Source organism: Trichoplusia ni, chromosome 2, assembly GCF_003590095.1.
Source record: "Trichoplusia ni isolate ovarian cell line Hi5 chromosome 2, tn1, whole genome shotgun sequence".
Classification (NCBI taxonomy): domain Eukaryota; kingdom Metazoa; phylum Arthropoda; class Insecta; order Lepidoptera; family Noctuidae; genus Trichoplusia; species Trichoplusia ni.
The window spans coordinates 3389439-3416486 of record NC_039479.1 but is presented as its reverse complement, the minus strand read 5'-3'; the positions used below and the strand labels follow the sequence as shown (position 1 = coordinate 3416486).

The 27048-nt window shown below is 37.2% G+C and overlaps 2 protein-coding genes across 4 annotated transcripts; one reads left to right on the top strand and one right to left on the bottom strand.

Moving 5' to 3' along the window:
- Positions 1–167: 167 nt before the first annotated feature.
- On the top strand, positions 168–21568 carry LOC113503775 (heterogeneous nuclear ribonucleoprotein K). Of its 3 annotated transcripts, XM_026885862.1 has the most exons (12): positions 168–334; positions 9079–9120; positions 12581–12675; positions 12772–12828; positions 13667–13710; positions 14203–14278; positions 14437–14547; positions 18765–18893; positions 19023–19463; positions 19561–19730; positions 20102–20202; positions 20851–20913. In XM_026885862.1, the coding sequence occupies exons 3-11, from the start codon at positions 12586–12588 to the stop codon at positions 20151–20153; spliced, it is 1170 nt and encodes a 389-aa protein (XP_026741663.1). In that variant the 5' UTR covers positions 168–334; positions 9079–9120; positions 12581–12585; the 3' UTR covers positions 20154–20202; positions 20851–20913. The 3 variants fall into 3 exon arrangements, with proteins under 3 accessions (XP_026741663.1, XP_026741670.1, XP_026741679.1); XM_026885869.1 differs by lacking the exon at positions 9079–9120; XM_026885878.1 differs by lacking the exon at positions 20102–20202 and having other exon boundaries at positions 170–334; positions 20851–21568.
- Positions 21569–22780: 1212 nt separating this feature from the next.
- LOC113503791 (lysM and putative peptidoglycan-binding domain-containing protein 3) lies at positions 22781–24092 on the bottom strand. The gene is made up of 3 exons (XM_026885890.1): positions 23923–24092; positions 23665–23842; positions 22781–23501 (listed from the first exon to the last, which is right to left on the bottom strand). Exons 1-3 carry the CDS (start codon positions 23931–23933, stop codon positions 22917–22919), a joined length of 774 nt encoding a protein of 257 aa, XP_026741691.1. The 5' UTR covers positions 23934–24092; the 3' UTR covers positions 22781–22916.
- Between the last annotated feature and the right edge of the window lie 2956 nt (positions 24093–27048).

Here is a 27048-nt window from a genome sequence, read left to right as displayed (position 1 = left end):
TTTTATTATTCATTTGCTTTTCTAAATTTCTACCTTAGAATGTTGATTTGAGCAGAATAAATAAATTAGTACTACCGTGAATATTTAATGTAGTACTTACTTTCTTGCCATATCCTTTTCATTCACAAATAACTCAAAATAGTAGAATATTGATTTACGTGGTAATACAACATGAAAATTCTACCAAACATCTTTTTTACATTGCCGCCATTTTTTTGTGGTTTTCCTGTTTCGCAATATAATTGACTTGTTTTATGTGTAAATTAATAAACTGTAGTTGAACGAAGAATTATTCCCACAGAAAATATTAATTAGAACATTTCGTCTCCACAAGGTATGTCAATTTTGTATTATATATGTCGTCGTTTTTCACGACAGTCACGTCATGTTATCGATTATTTTGCAACCGGCGTTGATTCTATTGGTGTTATTATTTATAATTACTACCTATCTATAACTAAATGTGTTTATTGATCTCATCCAGTTTTAGGGCATGAGGTTATAACAAATGTTTACTTTTGAACTGGTTAGTCATCTTTTGACGGTGTGCAATTCGCATTTGATGAAACTATTCGTTCACAAATAATCATTCTATTATTACGCACTGTATTATTGTCTTCATCGCTCGCTCACCTATGATTATACAGAGTATTTGGCGTGCTCTATAATAAAGATATCGTTCTGTTATGATATTTCGATCGTAGGTTCTCAAATTACTTGTTTTAGTACAAATAGACAAACAGTTTTGAAGTTTATCAACATTCCATCTCCGTACTTTCCTAAACAACTTTCGTTTCACACAATATTAGGAATTCAACAAAGATTCATTCGCTCATTTAAGAATTTGTATAAAAGAAAGTCCTAATTTTGAATGATTATTATTTTCAGATGTTGAATATTCACAGAAATATGAGTAAGATTAATAACTCGAAATCTTGTAGAATATCGTAATAGTTTCTTTAGTTATCATTACCTTATACAGACCAAAGTGACTCTACGTATATAGCTTCATGTTAATACATAAATAATCTTTATACTATTTAGAATAAGGTTATCTGTGTACTGTGGCATCCTGTGCGCTGAAGTTGGTTTTAGTGATAAAGAAGTATTTATGAGTAGTTATTGTAGGGTCATACTGCTAAGTAACATAATAATTTAATTATATTTAGTATATTTAACCAACATTGAAGTATTTACTTTGCATCATCCTATGTTGGACTGGTATATGAATGTCACAGGCATTAAGTGCGCTATTGTATATTGTTCTTGTATTAGAAGTGTAGTAAATAATGATTAGTGTTGTTCTTTAACTTTTTATTTTTTACCAATGTGGCAAGGAAAGCTGTACTGTAGTTATAATAGGGTTTGTCAGTCTGACTGTGATGAATTTTAAATTTACAAACATCAATCTGCTTAAATAATGCTATGTTGTTTCATTTTAATTTAAAATTACCATGGGAAGGAAAACAAGAGTTAAAATCCAAAATGAATTTTGTTTGCAACAATGGTTTTGCAATGAATTAATGCTGAGATTTGCCTTTGCTGTTTTTGAAAGCTGTTACTGTCTGCAACTGCACTTTTACTGCGCTTTGGCTTTGTCAAGTTATTAATAATTTATAAAGTACTTATTAAAAACTAAAAAAAATTATTTGAAATCAATACTGAACAGTTAATAATATTACATATAAACTTGATTCATATTTGTCTGTCACATACAGTTTTTTTTGTTTAGCCATTACTGTCCCACTGCAGGTCAAAGGCTTCTCTTAGATTCTTCCATTCTTTCCAGTCTATTGCTTTTTTCTTCCATTATTTGTGGTATGCATCCAGTTCGTCGCGCGATCTCATTCGAGGCCGTCTTTATCTTTTGTTTATTCTTATGATTTATTTATTGAACTCACATAAATAAGTTTAAGTATCTCTTAAAACTTCGTCATCTGCTACCAACTCGCACAGATCTATAGTGCTATAAGTTCAGATATTTTTAATTCGAGAATTTTTGTACATGTAGTGTAAACAGTGGTTTAAAGTTGTTTTTTTCCGTTAAATCAGAAACAGCCAAAAGCTACTGAAATCAATGATTTCTGGTACAGGATTTTTCAATAGGTATTCATTCTACTTAAAATTCTAGGCCCCTCTTTAAATTTAAATTTTAGTTTTGAACTGTCTAACAGCATAACATTCTATTAGCAAAAATAAATATTTCCATAATCAATCCTAAAGTATTTCTGACAAAGTACATAAAAATGATATGATTCTACAACACTAATGACTAAACACTTAAATTGATTGGAAAATGGAATTTTAATGAGGGTATTAATTTTGACCACAGTTTCACGGCAATCTGTATGCAATAATTAGTAACTAGAATAGCGTCATTCTTAAATTATCTATGTAAACGTAATAAAACCCGGTAGTAAATACGCCCTATTGCATTCTATAAAAAAAGCTATTGCCCCATTTGCTCTTAATACCGAGAACTCTTTCTTGCCTTTTCGCACAGTAGTGGTTAATTAATGACTGCCTCGCTCTCGCCCTTAAAACGTCGAGGGGATCCGAGGCAATCCATCACAAAGTCAAACATCTATGAAATCATTTAAGTAATCCATCCCAGCGTATCCATCGAGCTCTGATTTTATTGCTCTTATCGATACATATTTTTTTTAATAAATAACGCATTTATTTGTATAAAAAGCACAAAAATCTGCTTTAACTAAGCTATAACTTAGGCTTAGGAAAAGCTCATAATAAACGATTTTATTCAATAACCCATCGGACCATCAGTGCTGTTTGTCCATAGGGACATTAAATAGAGCCATGTTATTTATTGCCTCGCGTGCGTGCACCAAACTTATGACTGCTTTTACGGTGTCTGCCATTTAATTTGAGCGTACATGCAATACAATATTGGAGAAAAAGGGAATCTAATTGTCACCTCATCCCTTCGCAAGTGGTGCGGCGTAGCCACCACAGAGTGGCGGGGCGGCGCCGATAGCCACCGGAATCGAAAGTAGAACGTAATAATTATCGGTGGTGGGACTGGCGGCCTGGGCTGGGGGCCGGTGGTCGCGGTTCCCGCGGCTCGACCGTCAACAAACGGTCGCGCGGCAACTGCTCATGACATATGCATGAGAGCGGCACGGACGACGCCGCCGCCGCTTAAATATACAAGGACGGACGTACCGGGAAATTACTAGAAAGGCACATACATACAAGATGTCTCCAGCCCGACTGCGATGCCGTAGCGTGCGGCACGCCCAACGAGCCTCTCCAATTACACTCACGAAACGTCCGTCCGATACCTTTCTTACAATTCTAGACTATTTTTACAACGGTAACCACCGCCGGTCTCCATAAGTCATGAAGACAAACCCATTACAACTTTAAATGCATCATTTGATATTCCATTTGACTTATAGACTTGCACGCAAATATACTATAATGAACGATACCTCAGGAAATTATGGTTTACATATAAAATGCATGCATGTCTAATGTCTACTTGACAAAGGAAATTAGAGCTGTGTCGCCACATAATGGTAGACTCCCTGGCAGCCTTCATGTAATGAGAGACTATATATTTCATTCATACCGTTCAAATATTTTTTGTAAGTTTTCAAGGAATCATATTCTAATGTAAACACTCTGTATTTTTTTTTGTAGTATGATATTGTTTTTGAACTCAATCATAAATCATAAAATCAAACCATGGATGTCCAATGTAAATCTGAATAACTATTTCGCGCCAATTTGGTTTTTATGATTACGTGAAAACAAGACGTTTATTCTATTTAATAGTGGAATGTTATAGTATTTTATTTAGTTACATACTTGTTCACCAACCTACCAGTCATCTTGAAAGTCACAACCAATTCTATAATTGATGTTCAAAGCTATCTCGGAATCGGTTCTATTTGTATCATGAGGCGTATTCCGGTCAGATATTTAACTTCATGTCTATATTTCTGAAACAGTGACCAACGTTGGGCATTCGACCGACCGGGTTCCCACCTCAAAGATGTTATGATCGATAGAAACATCAAATATTCACGCACACCGCAGGCCCACGAGGAAACGAAATGGATAACCGTTATCTGAAAGGCCACAAGGGGCGAACGTGGCCCTCTACGCTGCCCTTTCTCCTAATAACCTAAACGTTTTCTTAAAATAATAGCATTCTTTAACTGCGAAGCTAACATTTCTGAAACATTAATTAGGTAATGGTCATGCGCTCGACAACCCCAAATGCTGCTTTGAAACATTCTTTGTACGATGTTAAATTACCCAAACCTTGCACGCATCTAAAACGAACGAACTTTAACTCACTGTAAATAAAATCTGTCCTTTTATTTTAACAAACAGGAACAAATCGTACGCTTGCATATACCGATCGAATTAACATTAAAGATGAAACTCGAAGATGTATTTTGTGAAATTAATTGTCACTTAAAAGAATTAAAGCTCTCGAAACTTTATTCTAGCGCATATCACGCTTAGATTATGTATCTACAACATTCTGATTATTTATGTAGAACTTATGCCGAAGATGTCTAAATTAAATTCGTGTTCAGGTAGAGGGTCAGAGATCGTTCCAGGAAACTGTTACCGTAGAGAATATCAGGCTCTTAACGTTGTAACTAGGGTTGAAATACTTTCATGGTTTGTTAAACATTAAACTTGAGCCTATGCGACATAAATGGGCGCCCAACGTGGGACCACGAGTGTAAAGTAATATCTCAATTACTTTTATTAAGTGGTAACCGATTAACCGAGGTATACATCTCTGTTGGATGATTTTGCTAAATTTTCTATCGATTTCTTACGCGACGTATCGGGGCGCGCGGTGATGTAATGAATAATTGATTGCTGTCAGACAAAATCTGAGCTGTAAATCTTTTGGGGATTTAGACCGCTTTGAGATTCGCGATGGTGTCGTAAGTGTAATATTTATGCTTAGTGGAAATGGTAAATCTTGTTATTCCTATTCACCTGATCACATGAAATAATGTAACTCTTAAATTGAAGGTATTAATAGCTGCATAGGCTACATATTTCGATATAATTTCCCTTTACGTGCTTGTATGAAGCATACATAAAAGAAAAAAAAATCTTAAGTTTATTCAAAAGTGATTTTAATTTTCTACAATTTCGCATGTATTACGGAAATGACATGGTATTTCAGCACAGTCTCTATAATCGAAAAACCCTTTCACCAAAAGGCTTTTGCTAAAGCCTCTATCAATAATAGATTAGGTCCTTACCAACCTTGGCGAAGACCTCGTATTGTAAATGTCCTCAAATTTATAGCGTAGGAATCGTTTTAGAAAAATATATGAGATAGGCGTATACCTCTACCTGCCGCTTGTGTGCCATTTCAGAAAACTCTCATATTTTATTCTTAGAATTATCCCATACGCATCAAGATGAATGTGTTATACATGTAACTTGTACATAAAACACTTGATATAATATAACACGTACATTTATGTCGCTCTTATTACGAATTCAGTAGATCAGCTGTAATATTTAGTGTATTATGGTAATTTAAATGCGACACGGCTAATATGGCATAGCAGTTCGGACGGGAGGCGCTTGAACTAATGTTGACGTATTTTGCAAGACGATAAGGCATCTTGTTGATCGCGTTTGTTGTTGTTTCATTAGTGCATAAACAATTGCTGTCGGCATCCTCGTGATTTAATGACTTAATTCCGCTTTGACGCCCTGACGTGCAAGGAGGGAGTGGTATATGCCTGACGGGCCACTAATTGGCTTTAATTTTTAAATACAATCGATTCCTTCTATAATTTGATCTTCAAAGTTCTGTTTATGTCGTTTTTTTCAATTAGCGTATTTTCTTACAAAAACTCTTATTTACTAAGATATTTTAAGAAATTTCCTAAAGTGTAGGATTGTTTCCTACCTAAAATACCACATTATTTTGTGGATTAAGGATAATGGTTTTCAGTGGACTAATAAAAATTGCTCTATCTAAATGAAATTTAAATTAACGTGACTGCTGTAATTTATTCGGCAATAATAAATTTGATAGTTAGTTGAGTCAAAGCACAATTTGGCGGTTCTATTGAAAACACCGTTTGCTTGCAGCTTGCAATGTTCTATCGTCGTTTACATTCGTCTAGTAAGTTTATTGTTCATACTTGTTTTTCCATATGTTTCAATTGGGCTTCTAGCAAAGTTAACTATCTCTGTATTTCATCATAAGTGCGAAATTAAATCTTAATATCTTTAAAATATCAATTAAACTAATAACAGCATAATGATTGTGTGGTACGTACCATACTTAACAATTAACGTTACATCGTGCATTTCTATTTTAAAATGCACGCTCTACATCGGTGCTTGGTAATTACGAACTCCTAAATTATTTAGACCTGGCCTCAAAGACACCTGCATATTCTCTTAAAGAAGGGGAATTAATGATATGGGTGGCGTGGTGTAGCCTCGACCCATCACGTGTCCAGTCCCTGGTAGCAGTCATGTGGTGGCCGGTGGCGCCTGGCGGCTTCCCTTTGTCGCTGAATATTTCAGCAACCTGTGTCAGGTAAATTACAGACTTCACTACGGCCCTCGATATTCTACTTCAATTACACGTTTAAAATAATATCGCTGGAAGAAGCCAGCTACAATTAGGTCAGTACCGCATGATTGTCTCAACAGCCGGCTTTTCCCACGACGGAACCGATACCTACCTTCGTACCACATGTTATATCTCACGTTAATATCCAATTAAATAAATCATACTATTACTTGGCATAAAATGAAGATTTCCATTTTAAAATATTCAATAAATTACGTAGTTTTCATTTGGCCCTTTTTGAATTTTATCTGGGGACGAATTCCCGCTTTACTGTATTTAGCAGAATTTCATATTTTCGCTGCATCCACTACCTATCTAAACTTTCCAGTAAGTAATAGTGTCCTAAAACAAGCCTTGTTAGAATAATTGTAAAAGATACTGTCAAAGATCAAGGCGTCCGTTGTCGGAGACAAGAGTGGTTTGAGTATAACTAAAAATGATCACCCCTCAGTGGATAACCGCGGCGAGCCCGGCTTAACATTCTTTGTTTATATAACCGTACAGTTTACATTTAGCCACAAGCATTTTGCGTTATGTAAAAAATAATTTTAAATTCCTTCCATATTTATGTCCAAAGGTAGTTACAGTGCATGAAATTACATTGGATATTAATATTGGTACATAATAGCATGTTGATATTTTCGAGATAAGCATTTTATCGATTCAGCATATGTATCTTAAAATAGTGGTACCCAATGCTACCTTTAAAGATAAAGTAGATTATGGACACCATCATTGTCACTGGTCAGCATTATTATAGTGCGCATTTTTGTTGTCATTCGGTTGCCATGGTTACGATTGTCTTGACGTGGTTCATCGGTAGGCTATTAACCATTAGGTATTGACATATAACTACAAACATAAAATGTATGTGTGCTTTACATACATTTACGGAATGTAGTCCAAACATACGTATCGCTCTTTGATCGCTAGAATATTTGAATCGCCTGATTGGTTTTCGGTCAGCGGTGAAAGTAATTTACTATGTTTTGAAGTAATTTTCGTTTGGGAACATCAAACTGGGTCTGCTTAACTTCGTAAATTTTGATCTAATTATAAAACTTTTCGCAATACGACAAAGGTTCACTAGGGCGCATAAATATATTTTGAATAAAGTATGATGCACAAATGTGATGATCTCACGTTTTGATTCTTTGTCTTCGCCATACTATTTATGAAACAAGTAACCAATAATAATCTCGTTCATAAAATAATTTAAATCAATTTCATTTTGATGGACAATGCAATGGAGTGTTCATATTAACTACTCACTCTACACGGATAGCAGAGTGGTTGAAGTTACCACGCCAAATCCACTGTGCGTGTCGTGTCGCGGATTCGATCCCCGCGAAGAACAAGCATTTGTGTGATCCACAAATGCTTGTTTTTGGTCTGGTTATACATTTGATTTGAATGTTTGTGAAAACCCAGCGACACAAGGATTCAATTCCTTACTGCGGGAGTAGTTTTTTTTTTTAAATATGAAAAATGAACTTCATTTTTCGTTTTCGATCTTCGGTCTCCAATTTTCTTTTCTACGAGTTCAGCAGTAATTTGTATTTAAGTCATATCTATAATGTGATATATTTAATGCTAATTATAAAATTAACTGAGATCTGTTAATCGCTTCATCATTCCCGAATCAAGGAACTGCTACGTTTAACTAAAAGGTTATTAATGTTATTATCATTGAGGTGGACTTGGAACAACGAATTTAACGTCCATTTATTGTGGTCAATTTGTTAAGTGAAGTCGTAGGTGGACATTAGTGGTCCGTAATGACAGTGTCGCATGCTAGAGTTACCACCTCGTATAATTATTTATTATGTTACATTACTCTTCGTAGTTCGTGAAGCTATCAAAAATGTAGATGACGCCACCAGCCTTTACTTTGATGGTATGATACAGATAACAGAACAATAATTTTACTTCGATAAAAAGAAAACAATTGAATGTGTGTTATTGTTTTGCATGTATGGAATATGCAGATTGTTGATTATGTAAATGCTATCTAAAACACCAGTGTGACACGTCGCGACTCAGGCGAGACCGAGTAAATCAGTGTGCGGGATGCTTAGACGGATAACAAGTTATCTTAGTTTGTAGGAGATATCTAGGTTGGCTTAGACATAGAACAGGGTGTCGTCTTGCGGCGTGACTCGTTAAGTCGTCGTTTCCGGGGCACAATGAGAGGCAGGGTGTTATTGACGGGGCGGCGGGTGGCGCGCATGTGCACCTCCGGCGCCCCGGCGTCTCGGGGGTGCTTTACTAACGCCCGTCGGAGCCAAAACGATGTCAGTCTACTCGCGGACGTCTTCACTACTAGACGCGAACCAAACCTACCAGCATGAAGCCTCACGCGCTCTCCGTTTTACAAACTCGTTACAATGTAGGTTTCTTTGGAAAATTTCGCGACTTTAAATTTTTTATTTAAACTTTTCCATTCTTCGATCTAATTGGCTTCTCTATTGTTTTAGGAGTATACCGCCGTTGCCTAATCGCTCCTGATAAATAATTCGGTGAGTATTTCCCCTTCTCGCGATTTTATTTTCACGTGATTTTTCCGTTTATTTAAAAACCCGGTTCATTCGAAATATATCGCGCTCTTCATTTCGGTTTTCCCAGTTTTCCACAGACCCTTTATATTTTAATCGTTAGTGGTACATCTTGAAAATCGGGTTAATTTTACTTTTTCTGGCTTTTTGTTCCGTAATAAATATAACTGTATTAAATAGGGAATTATTAATTCTGTTAAGTAAAACGCTAAGGGTTGTAGATAAAATACTAAAGTATGGATGATATTGTAGACCGTGGCGGGACAGCTGGTAGTGACATTTTGATCAACGGTTGTTCGTAGGTTTTTATTAATGCTCTTTTTGCGCTCGTTGGTCTTTAGGTATGTTGTCGGTCTTTGTGTGTTGAACACCTGCCGGGGCGGCTCCGGGCCCCGACAGTGCCGCCTGTTCTATTCACGAACATAATTATGATTTTAGTTGTCCTTCACCTCGTTTTTATTCGAAAAGCTTTTCAGTAACATTATTGTTCGAGATTATTCTATTGGTCCGAGTTCCTCTAAGTAATTTCCTCCTTATTTATTTATTTCGCTTTGTTTATCATTTAAAAATAATTATATTTTCAATTTCTAAAAAGGGTTTATAATTCAACGATAATTACGTTATTTATCTGCTTCTAAAATAGTAAAACAAAGTTTGTCCAAACATAGTGTTTAGGGCATCTGATAGTATCAGTAGTATCGGTACCCTTTGTGGCGCGAACTGAATCGCGAGTTGCGAATGTAGGCGTGCACCTGCGGGGTGTCAGTGACCTCGTTCACCTGCTGCCCGGCAGACGGTCGCATTAACATACGGTGCCATCTGCACGGTCTGCACCCTTGGACCAATTCCGAGAAATTTTTCAGCCTTTTATTTGTTCTATCGTTTTATTAGTTCTCAAAACGTTTACGGATTTAGGCCTCGATCTTGACTAACGCGTATGTTTTAAAATGTGTCGAATATGAAAAAATGATTTTGTCACACCTCTCATTCTGTCTACTCTTATCTGAAATAATATTATAAGACCAGTCATGTTAAAAATGCTATGGGGTTGTTTTATAGACGGTGATTTTCTAGTCGTCTTACAAAAGCAGCCCAGTTCATGTATCCGACGTAAAATACCCCTAGGCGCGATTATTATTTTTTTATCATCGACTAAGATAATAAGTACGAAGAAAAATTAAACAAGAGAAATCTGAAATATACTCTTAAAAATGATAAAAACACCGCCGCCCGCACCCCTCATCATTGTTACAAGGCTCGGACCGCGCTCCCAACAGAGATGTGTTTCTAAAAGACTACAAATTGCATCATAATATTGAATAAAAATTGCATTTAAAATTTATTCAAATCTCATAAATACCTATTTTTTTATCATGAACGTGTTCTACTCATTGGATACATGAACTGGGCTGCTTTTGTAAGACGACTAAAAAATCACGGTGTATATTTATCATGATATTCCTGTTGAAACATCTATAATTGAAGACCATGCAATTTATTTAATAATATGCGGTAATTAGTTACAGAAATTACATTTATAGAGCGGAAATAAAGGAATTCAGCTAAAAAAAAAATAGAAATGGATCACTGCAAATGTAGATATCGATGGAAAGTCTTGATATTATATGCAAACGTGTTTGGAAAAATAATATTTTATTTATTTAATCCCAAACAAATTACAATATTTTATTTGTTATGTAAATTATGAACTCATGTAAACTGCAAGTGACTGCAGTTTGTTATGAGCATGCTCAGTAGCACGACACGCCAACTCTGTAATAGTTTCCAAGTAAAACTATAACACGAAACTCGGTTAGCTCGAAAAATATTCAAGTGCTTGCGACATGCATCGAGCTTAGGCAAACCATAATTTAATTCCAAATAAATGCACAATGTCACAAAAATACCTAATTGAAAAGAAGGAAAATCATTTCTGTGAAGCTATTTCTATTATAACGAGCATTTTCCACTAATTAGCCGGCTTTATGACTGCAAAAATATTTACCTTATCCCCCCAAGAGCCTCGTTATTTCTTAAGTCATTAAGCTGCTGTGTTATTCGAACGTATAAATTTAATAAAGCGCCGATAACGACTTCGATATAAACAAAAATGCACAATAGAGGTCCTATGTATTTTAGTTATGAATAAAGAATATCCATTACTTAAGTTAATTGCTAGAGCTTATCCATCAGAGACTTGCCTCAGAAGTTTACAGATAATTGTTTTAAAAGTTTCTGTGTGATCGTAGAACTCTAAATGGTATTTAAATTTTAACGACTCAGTTAACATCCCAGACTTTAATTTACTTAACAACTTGCGGGTCGGCTCACCAGGGTCTCTTAACAAGCATTCTACTGAATTACTTGCATCTATAACTAGTTGAAAGATCTATAAATCAAACTGAAATACCGTTAGAAATAATAAGTCTGCGTTTCGCTCAACATTTTTTGCAAAAAACCTGAAGTGCTTACTAAGTGGATTCCCTTTTATTGTAATGAAATCACCGGTTGCCACCGGACACTTTCTGGCCCACGCCGTGCTCCTAAACGGAAACGGATACGAATCTGTCAGAGGAAAAATTTAATACAAAATACAGGTGCTAAGAATATAATTCAAGTACTTGTTCTTTTATTTTTGAGTAAAATGTATTTTTGGACCGTCAAATGTCAAATATTCATCTAAAATAAAAACTTGTTTGTGTATCGAGATCCGCTTTCCGCTCCTCTTTTGTTCAACCAAAGAAAGATCATGTATAATTTCATAAAATTATTATTTAAATCCGTCTTTTTAATCCCCGGAGTCTGCTATTTCTCAAGCAATTGCGCAGCGCAGTCCTTAGTTATAAATTTAGGTATTTAAATAACATTGTAACGCAGACAGAATTCAAACAATTAAATTTTAGTGAAAACCAGTTATAAATCCGCGCTACAATAAAGGACTGAATATACATTTGTAATCTAGTAGCGGCTAGGGTTAATCGTTTGGAGGATGTACCCGATGTAGGTCGTTCGTACCTGTACCTCGCCAGTCACGTCCTGCATCCGGTTCCCAGGACTAAGGTCGCTTTAGCCCCTTATTATCCGGATAATCTAGTTACATTGTAACTGTATCCAACCTATGATCGCACGCAGCGTATGAATACGTTGAACGGGAATTGCCATGTCAAAGCAAAATTGTGCGGAATTATAGCGGAAGGTTATGTGAATGAATATGTACGTAAATTATATAACTTTGAAATTACTTGAACTGATGTATGAAAATAAGCTTTCGAGTTTTATCATTCTATCAATTCTATTTTTAGTCATTTATATTTAATTTTACAATTGAAGTCAGCTACTAGAGTAGTTTTACTTTATGTATATACGCCCGTAAAATGCAAAGTTGTAGTATTATTAATTAATTGTATAATGTTGTATTGTTCAGGTAAAATGAAGCGAGACGCATACGGCGATGAAGGGCCCGCACAGAAACGTCCACGCCAGAACGACGACGAAGTCACCTTCCTCATACCGAGCAAGGTACGCATAATTAGTTAAACAGAATATTCTTCTTCGGTTCGGTCAGAACACGCAGATTTATTTATTCGACATTGACACGTTGTATGTTGTCATCAGGTGGCGGGCTCGATCATCGGGAAGGGCGGCGCAAATATATCCAAGCTAAGGAATCAGGTCAGTATTTCCACTAATTTAGGCAGCTACACATAAAGTAAGTAGTGGATTGTTACGAGTAGACTCGTTTCATCAATACGGCTTGATACTCTATACTTAATGTATTACTATTTAGGTCATATAATTAGTCCTTCGTTCATTATTAATGTATTTTTATAAGCTTTTCAAGCAATGGCAGGTATTTACGAGTATTGTTACAATCAACATAGTCTTGCGTAGTCCTTTACGAATTTCATATTACCGTAAGTTTAACTTAGCATAAATTACATTATTATTTTATCTATCTGAATGTTTCTAATTAGTTAATACATATTAAACATTTAACATTTTTTCGCCACAGGTACGTCTACCAATCTTATAAACTCTAAACAATTGTACTGCTATGTGCCTCTATTGGGTAATAAAAAAGCCTACCAGACCCGTATCTTCTAGCTTTATCATGAAATACGCTATACTCGTCTGTCTTGTAAAGTTTAAAAGAAAACTTTTGCGAACAAAGAAGAGCGTAAGGTTCGATAGTTGATCTCGGCATCGAGTCTTACGACAGCGGCGAGTCCGTAGACTTATAGACAGAATAACCCCCCGGCAGCCAGTTTGCAGGTGATTAGCGCCCCCGAGACGCCCCTGTGGGCAAGTAGCGCGACGCGCCGCGCGACTACACTCCGCCGCGCGCGCGGCCAGGCTCAGCTCGCCACGTAGCGAGTGGTCCTAGGGCTGAGCCTGGCCGGCGGCGGCAGCCCGCGAGTGTAGTCGCGCGGGGCGCCGCTACAGCGTGTCTTGGTTGCCGGTCCCGCCCCGCCGGACGCCGCTGCCCCGCACCCGACGCCCCGCCACGCAGTACAAAGCCTCTATAACAGTCCCAGATTGCCCCGGCCCCGAACGGTAAACTATATCGCCAACATCTACTCTCAAAACTTAATACAGCCCGAGTGGAGCTCTTGCACTCTGCTCGTCAACAGTCAGGAGTTGGAATCTGTTAAATATATCATTAGCTCCCGGCGTTAGGCGCTTTATTCCGTACTCGAGCTCCCGTCCTCATCACATCCGCAGGACTGCACTGTGTCGCACTGGACGCCTTCTGATCTTTACTTTCACGACCTCGGAGTCCCTGTATCTCGCTCATTAGCCGCTATGTCTGTGCCCTTAGGACTGAATCCTATCACTTGTTACTTACTTACTTCTCTCCACGCTGGAAGGCATCTATATATTCAGTACAACACGTACGGACATCAAGTTTCATCGCATCATGCTTCAGTTACTTATGAGTCCAGACCTCCCTGACCGTTGATATATTTGAACCGTTTTATATTGTGCTGTGATTTTATACTGGCCGTCCTGCGTTAGACGTGTGTGTTAATGTTGCTGATTTTTCAGGGTACTATCGATTACGGCGCCGGATGTCGACACGATTTTGGAAATCGTTAAAGAAATACTGCCATGCCTAGCAGAAGTAAGTATTCACTTGTTCTGTTCACATAATATAATATTTTTGCATAAAAGCAAACAAGAAAATAACACATTCTCAGTGGTTAATACTTTATTTAGAAAAGGCTTACCCCTAATTAAAATTTGTAAAGAAAGACTAATAACCAAGTAATAATTAAACAGGGAGGTGTCAAGAGCACGAACGAGGACTTGGACGTCCGTCTACTGATCCACCAGAGCCGCGCCGGATGCGTTATAGGGAAAGCTGGAGCCAAGATCAAAGAACTGCGAGAGGTAAGCGCTTAGTCTAAACATTTATGGTATTATACCTCCTCTACACACAGTTTGTCATTTCATACTGATACATTAGATATTATTGGTTACATGCGAGAATATAAAAGGATCGCCCGATTTGTATTGGCCCAACCGAAGTCTTTAATCAGGAGCTGACGCAACGCCTGTGTGTAACTCTGAACTATTTCTAAAAGCTAACATTTTAGCGTAAACCTTACCCAAAAGGGTAAAACGGATCCCTAATACTGAAAATCGAGGTTAAGCAACGGTTGGCTCAGAAAAAATTGTTTAATTTAGTTTTTTTTACGGAACTCTCATTGTTGACCCGTTTTTTTATTAGAGATATAGTAATGTAGTTTTAGAAGACCGTTTGCCGACTGCAAGGACTTTTAATATTTTTTTATCATCGTATCTTATGCGATTAAATGTGATCCGTTATCTACGGGCAATAATTGAGGTGGCGAGCAGATGCAGCTTGCTTTAACGACTTGTTAGCAGTCATCTGTCGAGCGAAGGTTCACTTATACTTAAAGGATTTTTTATCATGTAGACCCGCAGCGGCATTCAGGCCACGTGGTGCCGGTGCATAGGGATCTGGGCAGATGCAAAGGCAGCTGCCGGGCCGCCAACAATCTCAAACCTTTATCTGACTATCGATATTGTATTTTTTAAAACCCCAATGCTACACATATCTACATCACTATAACTATATATAGCTCGTCTCGTACTTGTTAACAAACAGCGATTGCATTTACAAAGTCTCTGTTTATTAGAAGGTTTCATAACTCGTCGACGAACAAACAAGGTGAAGCGTCTGCATAACAGCAGAGTGCATCGCAGTGGATCAATTACCACTCGTCCAACTTAGTTGGAAGTTTTATAACGAGTACGTGAGTGCGGTGTCCGGCGAAACTGACAACTTTGTAACCTGGCTTTTAGCGGCTTTATTTCATAGTCGGCATAATTTGGGTTCATCTAAAAATTGCATAGCTCCCACAGAATGTAGGGAGACGGGCTTGCGTCGTCCTGTTGTTCATAAAAGACTGTATTCAAATAATATTCTACACAATGTTTTTGTCTCCGGAAATAATTCAAAGACTTGATCGTTTTCTACCTGAGTCCATGTTGGTTCACTTTTTCTTTTATATTTTTTGCGGCGATCAGCTGTTCTCCTTATTCTTTTGTTAAATAAGTTACGGCTTCAATTTAACAAGACACAAAATTCTTCATGTACTGTTGAATTAACAATATTCCTATGAAATTTCGTTCCACATAAAAAATATGTGAATAGAGACGTTTTCAATAACACAAAGATTCATTGTGTTTCGTGCAAAAAGTATTATTATTAACGGTAGGTCGAATGCTAGTGAATCAACATGTGCCAGAAGCGGTGTTAATACGAGGTTAGTGACCTTCACGTGTGGAGCGTACCTAGGGCAGCAATTTCTTGAAGTGAGTGTAGTGTAGGCATCGCATGTGGTGGGTAGCGGCGCGCGTGCGGCGGCAGCTGCGGCAGGTGCGCCCGCAGCCGCCGCGCGCCGGAAGGCCGCACAAAAAGTGGCTCGCACCTGGGCTCCACCCAGCCTACCTTACCTACTTGCACAATGCTTCTCGCCCTCGAAGGCCTCTTTTCTTACATAAATAGAAATTTCAAACATATGGTGTCGCATCCGCCGCTTTTTACGTCTTTGAACCCTGCAGGTAAACTTTAACTCGAAGCTTTGCTATGACGAAAGCGGAGGAAAAGAAATCATTTCGAAACCCGCTTCAGCACGTGATTGCTGTAACTTTCACGACGATTTCATCAGAGTTCGTAAACAAGAATACTTTTAAGGTTGTTTTCGAAACTTTTAAACAAAACCCATTGTTGGCGCCCCGTGCTGGTTCTGAATTAGCTGGAGGGCTCGGAGTATCACGTGTTATAGGGTTTCATCCGTCGGAAGCGCTCGGCGCCGGCGTCGGGTTACGGAGCCCAGCGCACGTGACGCGGGAAACTTTTTGTGAACTTCCACATCCTCTGCATTGCATGTACTTAAACTGTGACAGCGGATACGTGCACCCCGTTATTAAGGGTTGGAGTAATGTGGGGCATAGTACACAGCAATACAATAGTGTTGTGTACAGTTAGACAAATAACAGATAGCAGCCGGCAAACACATGTCGTCGGTGTAATTAGGCGCGGGTGACACCGGGCTCGGCTGTCGCGGTGTCGCCCACAATTACGGAGGCACGCGAGCTGCCCGCTTCCGTTTCCGATCGAATCGCACCGCTACTCGTAAGGCTTCTTTGCTTTGAATCATATCGACCGAAACAACTTTTATTAACATAAAGCTACATCGTAGATGAAATTTGACTTACACGTATACCACGTAGTTTGATTACACGGAATACTAAGGTACATACTCGAGAATTCTGATTATTCAAGAGACGTTGTTTAGTGCTTCAGGGAATTGTAGTTGATCTGAATAATGTTAACGCCGGTTTGGAAATATTACCACTTGCTCAGTAGCTGATTAGCGGCCGCCTCCCGTGGGAAATACCCCGCAGCCGATATTTTGGGCCCGCCTACCAAAACATGAAACGTGAATTAGAATTTGTCCTATATTTTGATACTGCCTGAATTGTAAACACTTCAGTATTTGTTTTTTTAAGCTAAGAAGTAACTTTGATAGCCATATAAGCTGCGCTCGAATACCAGAGAATGACGCTTTTCTTCTGATCAAGATAAATGGTGTTAAAATAATGGCAGAAGCTTTTACGGGTAGACGGGACGGGCTAAGTTTATGATTGATCGTCGGCGTCAGGAACATTGAACTGTAATATGTTTTAGACAGACTATACAATTATTTGTCGAGCACACACTTTTTTGGCTAAACAAGATCTTGGACTTCCATATGTCCGTCGGCGTCAGTTACGTTTAGATTTGTTGTGGAAATAGCATAAACAATAATATTTCTAATAAATTATATCGTGGAAAGAAACTGCTCTCTTTAATATGACTGACAAGTTAGACTTGGTGTGGGTGTCGCGGATCGCGTCCGATACGATTACTTCAATCACGGATTCTTTAAAGAAATGGACCAAATAATAAAAAATAATTTATATAAAAGAAAAGCCTACTAACATCAATCGAGTGCTATATTTAAATTGTTTAGCTCCACCCCACCAATTACATTTTAATTTAAAACATTGTGAAAGTGTACCATCTCTACGCTCGAATTTATTAGCGGCGTGTCGTGAGCGTGGCGTAGGCGTGGCGCGTGCGAGCTTTCCGCGGAGCCCCACAAGTGCAAGGAGGGGAGGTCGGCAGGTGTTGCACGCGCCGTCACTCGCTCCGCCGCTCATTCCGCGCCCGACCACCCTCGAGGGATGGTCGCTTCAACCGCGCTCTACACCCGCGACTTTTTAGCGATCACTTGCGCGATAGCTTGCGTTGAGCTCTATCCGTACGACCTAGATCGAAGTGAACATTTCAGTCTCAATTAAATAGTGTAGTGCATCCGCGTTGACTGTGAAGTGAGTTGTAGTAGTTGAGGTGCGCGTCGGTATTGAGTAACTTTGACTCGTAGTATGTGTGTGTTGCGGTGCGTCGCGCGGATGTTTGTAGGGCGGGTAGCGAAGGGTTGTTTGTGCGTGATCGGGCGGCGGCCACGTGCGCCGGTCGATGCCGCCGCGCATGCGCCCCGCCGCCTGTCAAACGTCAACCACACAGAGAGAACCATCAGCCAGCCATCGCGGACCATGACGTTATCTAATATTGGTAATTGATCAACCATCGATTTCTCATGCGGCTCCATAACAGCCTGACTATGTCGTGACCCATAAACATGTCCAGACATATTATGATAAGTGTTATGTAATTAGTCCTTGCATAGGGCGTTGTATTTGTTTTTTCTCTGATTAATCGTAACTTTGTCACAACCACTGAACTATCTATTGAATTTCGTTCAGTGCTTTGTGTGTTAAATAGATATAATATTTTTTAAACCGATGCTTTATGATCTTATTGTCCTTTGTAAGCTAAATTATGTTGTCAAAAACCAAAAACCCATTATATTTTTCGTCCTTAGCATTGTTCTTAGTACACTTATTGAAAATTCCTCGAATTTCACGTTTTACAATAAAATGAGTGAATAAAAAAAGTTCATATTTCAAGTTCTTTCAAAGAATCATGTGAAAATTGATAAAAGATTGTTCAACAAGACATTGTCTTTCAGAAAACAGGCGCTCGCCTAAAGATCTTCTCGAACCCGGCGCCGCAGAGTATGGAGCGCGTCGTGCAGCTCGTGGGCAAGGCCGAGGCCGTCGCGGCCGGCGTCAAGGAGGTTCTCGACCTCATCCGGCAGGTCAGTACCGACACACCGGCACGCACACAACATTTTGAATAAAATGGATTGACTTGAGATAATGTAACACTATGATACGTCCAAGTACCTAAAATATTTCAAACCTTTGACATCGCTTTAAAATTACAGGTTCCCATCAAAGGCGCCATACAAAATTACGATCCACACAATTACGATGACTTCTATGCGGATGAATATGGAGGCTTCGGTAGTGGGCAAGGAGGTGGTGGGCCTCGGGGTGCAGGGCCTCGAGGACCACCGCGCGGACCCCCACGGGGTATGCCGCCCATGGGCCCCGCGGGGCGCGGCCCAGCCCCTCGCGGCCCTCCAATGGGTCGCAATGGTCCTCCCGGGCCCAGGCCCGCCTTCAATGACTTCGGTGGCCCTGGACCTCGAGCCAGCTTCAGTGGTCCTCCCAGAGGGAACTTTGGAGGTGGCGGTGGCGGCGGCAGTAGCTTCGGTGGAGGAAACTTTAGCGGCGGCCGAGGCGGCGGCAACGGCGGTGGGAACTTTAGCAACAACGGCGGCAACCAACAGGACACAACCACACAAGTCACCATTCCCAAAGATGTAAGAGTGCCTTCGTATCTAGAAATAATCTGAAATGTAACATAGTAAGTTAGTACTTTTCTGGCCAACATTGAAATTTTATATGTGAATGTTCCAGTTGGCCGGTGCGATAATAGGCAAGGCCGGTTCCCGCATCCGCAAGATCCGCGCAGAGAGCGGCGCGGGCATCGAGATCGCGGAGCCGCTGCCCGGCTCCACCGACCGCATCATCACCATCACCGGCACCCCGCAGCGCATACAGATGGCGCAGTACCTGCTGCAGCAGAGGTGCGTACCACTTCAATACCGTGTGTGCTACTCATGTCTGTCTTCCACCAGTCTACACACCCCACTTAATTGACATCCTTTGCAAATACAGAGATAACAAGATAAGTTATTTCGATTCAATCCTTATACAATGTAGCTGCCCCTGTTGGCCGACTTCATCATGTTATCTCAATACCTTGTGTCAATGTTCATATAGTAAAACAATTGAAAAGCATGTCAACATTAATTACAATAACTACCATACAGTCATCGCTAATATTGTCAGTCAAACTGATTTGTGCTGTTAACATTTAATTTGGTTGAGGATTTTCCTGAAATATTTACCATCACTATAATTCAATATTACTAACACGATATTATTTTGACGATAGAATGTTTGAAGAGTTCCCTGAGTTGGCACCAAACCAAACTAAGATTAAGTAGAGTTTGTTGAACGGATTTGACTGTGTGACGTCGATGTTGTGATGCTCAGGTAAAATTGCACACAGTTGTTAGTAGAGGGAGCGTAGATATTTCAAGCGAGTGTTTACAATGTATTATCATACTTACAATGTCGTCGATCAATTGTTCTGACTCCTTGTATCACTAGAAACTTTGTACTTACGTTATCATTCATCACCACTGTATGTTCTAACTCATTTAATCTTTTATTGTGACTAACAATATGGTAATTAACATTTCTAGGTGTTCATCAACTAACGGGCCTCAACCACTAGCCTCGAGTTGTCTGGAAGACTAGTGATTTTGTTGTTTTGATTTGAGTAACAAGAAATCACTAATCTCCCTACAAAGCGTGGGCGAATACTTCGGATCAAGATTTCTTCCGTGTTGCTCCTGTTTCTGTAATACTAACATTGTTTATTTTCGTGTGCTTTTAATATTGTTCTGTGTGTTGCTTGGGAATATTTATACATAAATTATACTTTGCCGACCGTACCATGGCAAATATGTTGTGGGCTGTTTGACAGAATGTTGTCTCCATATTGAACTTAAGCCAGGCTGACTTTGTCTCACAGTACTGTTACTGTCACATGATCATAACTATATTCTCACTGTCAAACTCTTTCTATGATGCACTGTATGGCTACAGCACAATCTAACGTCCTTTTCGTTATTTCAGTGTGCACGAGAGTAACCCGAATCTCGGAGGACGTGGGAACTTCTAATAGCAGCAGCGATTTTGAAGTGTGTTTATATTGATATCAAAAGCTTTACTTTTGTCACCTCAGATCACGTCATTAATTTTATACAGTATCAATCCGAGGCTCACCTTATTATTATATATCTGTACATAGTGACAAAGCCTAACCAGGAAAATATATAATTTACTGTGCTAAGTTTATTGCATGCTCCAATGAAATTATATTTGTCAACTTTGTTTTTTTGACTTGATTTATTAATCGTAGAATATGCTAGGCTATATTTTGTCTTGTTTAATCTTGAAATATAATGATTATATGCAATAATGGTGTGATATACAGTATGATATTTTCAATGAGGGGTTATTCAAAGAGGAAGTTTTACAAATTAAAATATAAATCATTTATCTTGTAGGAAACTTCAAACTGTCACCCTTAATGTTTGCACTATTACAGCTTGCGTGAGGGCGGGCGACTTACTTTGCAGGTATCTCTTGTGGGGTACGACCCCTGTTCAAAATATCCTCCTGTTTTATTTCTCTGGTCGGGTTTTAGCTATTTAAGAATGCATTTATCATAATTAATATGTAATTGTAAAAGAGTGTTAACTAAGATTGTGTCAATGATTTACCGATTTATTTGTTACATCGATGTATTTTTAAGTGATAGCAAGGAAAATAAATAGTTTATTTTATGACACTTGGTTTTTTTTGTACTTTTACTCGTAACATTGTCTGAAAACACCGAAAGGACTACGTAACAAAAAATGGTATAACCACAAAAGCTCATCACACAATACACTAATAATAAAAAAATTGCGACCGTAAAGAACAGCCAGCAAATTAGTTGCCGGATGTCTTCTCCACGTCCATAAAAAGTTAAAGTGTGGACGCATCGGGCAGCATAGTATACCAATCTATTTTAATTAGACAGAAACTCCTAGTTGAAACGATCGAAAAAAATGTAAACGTTTCAAATTCTAGCTCTCTAGAATATTGCCTTCAGAAAAATGTACTGCAGAGCTTGTATGATTAAACTGGTTTCTTACCTACTACGAAGCATACTTCCTTTTAACCATTTCCTCAAGTAATAATTTATTTCATCTGACTCACCTGGTTTTCAATAAACTCCTATAGACTGGTCATCTGTATTAGACGTCTTTGTGGCTGAGTCAATACTAACTGTTGTTGGTGTTGACAATACTTTGTTACAAAACTATACCACAATATCTTGAAAGAATAGAAGTATTTATATGGACGCATATTGTTATGTTCAATACAATACGATGTCGTACGTGTGTAAATTCAATGAAAATAACATTAAATGTATTATTATAAATGAGATAGTCATCACGCTGAAGTCTTATCATAGAATAAAACGCGCAATAGGCTATTATATTCTAGGACCCAGGTATGTGTGTTTATTTTATAGTTACTTAAGCACGTACGTGCGTAAAAATTATCGAAATGGAATAAAGCCTGAAACTGATTAAGTATGAAACCATAATACAAGTACTTATTCTAATTATAGACAGCAATAATATTATTCTGTGTTTTAGAACTGAAACGTAAGATTTAATAGGAAGTTAATTAACGGTTTCTGTAATCACTGTGAATAAAAGAAATCCATTAAATGTATTGCAATTTATGTGGTAGGTAAGTAGCTTTAGCTCGCGGCTTCGCCCGTCTGGATTTCGGTTATTATAGCTGCAAAAACATAACCGTCCATTATCGAAGTCTGGATAAAGTTTTATTAATTCCAGGTGGCAGCTACCTCATTACCAAACTTTATCGAAATCGGTTTGCAGAGGTAGAAAACACATATACTTTCGCTTTTAATTTAGTAAAATTATAATAAACTCATCTGTCAAGGCAATAAATTTACATAACATTACATTTCAATAAAAGTATGTTTGATATGTACTTATAGTGATATAATTTATTAAAAGAATCACATTGTGTCCCCTTACAGTGATATATAAAATTGATTTATAACAAATACCATCACGACTTAAAGCTTTGCCATCAGATCGAATATCATAAGTCAGTCATCGATTTGAGTGTAATGGTGGAAGATCAGAAATTTCAGAATGTTCATGTTTGTCTAAATAAAACATTACATATACAAGAGGTATCACAACGCCTAGAATGAGCATACAGCACACTAAGTGGAACCACTTCAGTCCAAAATCAGCCCCATGAGAGGTGAGCTCCTTCACCACAACAGCTTCCACGGATATCTTCTCCTTACTTGGCAAGAGTTGAGTATCTTCCGTAGCTTGTTCATTCTGCTCAGCGTCAGTGTAAGGCACTACAGACGGCGTCAGAGTACTGTTCATCACAACAGTATTACAGTCTATAGAACACTGCAAATCTTCCTTCTGCGAGGTGTTTATTGATATATTATTTTGGTTCAATAGTCCATTATAATTACTAGTATTTAACAACTCCTGTATGACTGCGTTTGACGTCGTGTTTGTCGTTGTGTTGGACGTCGAGGGCGTCGCCTCAGGCGGTTGTGTTGGAATGAGCTCTGTCAAAACAGAGTATGGTGTAACAGGGACCTTAATGGTCCTTCTTGCAAATATTTCATTATCTTTATGTATGTGGTTGATCCTCTTAAGTTCTGATATCTGAAAGTGACAAAAATAACTAAGTAACTTGATACAAGATAACAATGATAACAGAGCTCTTATGGTAATGAGACTTTAATTGAAAATATTGTTAACTGTAAATTGGTATCAAACATTATTTAACGGACGTTAATAGATAAATATCTTATTGAGTTAAACTTACAGAACAATAAAATCTCAATGCGATCGCTTGTAGAGTATCGCCTTCTTGAACTTGGGCCTCAATAAAATGTTCCTGAGGTTTTATTCTGTGTAGCTGTATCTCACTGTGGTCGGGTGCGTCAGTTTTCTTGCCCATGGTATAGGCCACCAAATCATCTCCGCCTTGCATCGGGCGAGCCCTAAAAAAACAAACATCTTTGTCTGTTACACGTAAACAACATTGCGCTTCTTTACTACGCTCTTCTTTCACTACACTTACCTTTGTTTCATTATAATATACAACACTATTACTAATAAAAACTACCATGACCTGTTTAAAGAACACAAAACTACCTTTTGATACCCAATTTTAATTAATTTACGGATATAAAAATGTAAAACAGCTGTTGATACACTCAGACTTGACAAAAAATTTTGACAGCTTACCATTTCAAGTTGTGACGCATGATTTAAAGTTGCTAGATCTAAAATTAATAAGACAGCAACAGATATGGCAATGACGCTGTCACTTTCGTATTTTTATTTTTATATTATTTTCACGAAAAAGTTATATATATCAAATAACATAAAAAAAGAACCTACTTCTAAGAAATGATATTATAATAAAGAGTTGTTTATACGTAATTTGAGCTGTAAAATGAATTATGTACTTGTGACGTGTATTTACACAATCGTCTGTAGAAAGTAGTCAATTTTATTATAGTAACATCAATGTAAATAATATATATGTACTCATTTTTAAAAGTTAATGGGAATCTTATGCTAATTTTATAGTAGTGCCATCTGCAGTGCTGTACACTGTTATAATAATATCAAACGAACATTTTGTTCAAGTATTATAACTAGGTTTCATTATTTTATTAGATAATCTTTATTATTTAAAACACTAGTTAACTCGTTAAGAGGGTCATATTAACTTTTTTTAACTTGCTTTTAATTACTTAGTAATAATTAATTCTAAGGAACTCTAAAAGGGTTTGGAAGGGTGAAAAAAAACAAAATTTTTAAAATTCTCATTCTACTCGTTTAAATGTAAATGTAGTAAAAAGCAATGTAATACCTACATGGTACAGGCAATAAAAAAGTTCTGAGAGGTAAATAAAACTCCATAAATTCGATCGTTTCGTTATAATTTTAATAACTTCGAGTATTTTACACAACAGTTACAGAACATAAATACCTTTGGTATTGCGCCATAGAGGTGGTAATAATTGCACATAATTAATTTCCTCTAGCTACATTATGTACAAAAAATACATTAATACAAAATCGACGTCATCATTACTAGTTCATAGGTAACCTTAGTTTACATGAATACATTTGTTACACCGCTATCATTGATTATGGGTTAGTTTTATATTGGAGGTACATATTATTATCAGATATCATTAATCTTTATAATTGTACCCATACGACAAGCAAACGAAGCAAATGCCGCCATATTGGTACAACTTTAAACAATGCATAAAAAGGTCATTAATATTTTAAGTTAGAAATAGACATTTTGTTTTACAAATTCATTTAATTGCTTAATGCTGCCTTTTACATTGTATCCGTTAAAACATAAGTAAACAAACTCGTTCGAGGAAATCACAATAAATTAAAATTATCACAGTAATGATTCACTAAACATAACTTCTGTAATATCTTAAGAGCTTAATTGACGCTCAACGTAGAATCAATTTTCACAGAGTATGTATGTCTATCACAAAACTTAATGAGAATACAATAAAACATTATAAAATTACAATTAAAATAATGAGATTGTCTAATTCTACACAAAATGCATCAAAATGAAAAATATACAATTAAGGAAATGCGTTATTTTTATGAACCTGTGTTCCACGATATTATGTTATAGAAAGTCAACTCGATTGGAATATACGTAAATGCTTATGCATTTGTTCGTCGTTTGTCGTTTTGTTTTAATACAAAAGATACCGTGCCATAACATCGAAGCCAACTAACATCGACCACAGCACCTTGCTAACTAACTGCAAAATATAATACACACGTAGGTGCAGTCGCCAACAAAATAAATGTTTCATCACACACGTAAAGTACGGTCCAACTGTATTTCTATGTACCTTTGAACTACTGTTAATATTATAATCATATAAAATATTACTAAAAGTGAAAAGCAGATTTTTGCTGGATTTTTGTTAGCGACAGTACTACAAGTGCTAAAACCACACTAAAGCTCAAATGTTCTGTCGTCGATGTTATTTATTTACAAAATAAAAATAATAATATTTACAAAGGATTTACACAGCGCCTCCAGCACAGGATTGCATCGTAGCAAAATATTTACATTACCAATTTAATTCTATACAGATTTGTGCCCAAACATTCTTTGCCGATACCTCCCCGTTAGTTTATGAACTTCTGTAAAAGTACTGGCCATTTAAAGTTATTTAAGCTTAATTATGAGTAAATATTATCGTTGAAATTAATAAAGGAATTATTTCGTTTATTATTCCTTCGTGATTGTTAAGAAATGCTTTAATGAATACAAAAAAATGAAGTTTGATACAATAATAAATACTGTACATAAAAATGGATATTTTATGTAACCGGTACATAGCCTACTCCCCATATAAAATCTTTTATTAGTAGTCAGTGGTCGTTAAAGAAAATGCATTTTAAAATAACATTAGTAATTCAATAGATTTCATTAATAATAGAATTTAAGTAAAATATAAATTGTAATAATTACTAAAACAATTATTAAGACATAATTACATAATTAAAATTGTTATCCATGATTATTATAAATTGAATATAGGGCGTTGCTTATACATATCACAGTTGGCTTGTAAAGGTGCATACATACTTATGTAAGTATATCAAGCGTGTATACACCTTTACAAATATACGACTAGGAATCCAATGGTTATAAATAATACGACATTATTCTCCTAAAAACCTATATCGATCTAATACTATTTTACTTCCATTTCTCCCACAGGCAATAAATGCAATCACCGTGTTTAAGTGTTGTCATTACCATAAATTATAATTTCTAAATAGTAGAATATCGTGCAAAAATGGATGTTGATTGACATGGGTCTCTAGAAGTTTTGTAAACTGAAAATATCGGCATTACCTTATTAACAAAAGGTCTTATTATAATTGCTCACCATTTTTACTTTTAAGTTGCCATTCCATCTAAATATGGCAATACTTAGATCTAAAATGTATTTAAATACTAAAATGTTGCTGTATTTAAAAGGGCCCTGAAACTGCATTGCCACAGGAGATGCGGTGAGGAATATGTTCTAATAACCAATATAATTACTTCATAAAAAAAACTGTAAGGGTAAAATAATATCTGATTTGGTCACCATTTTGAAGACATACTCATAAATTGACAGTACATTTCTAT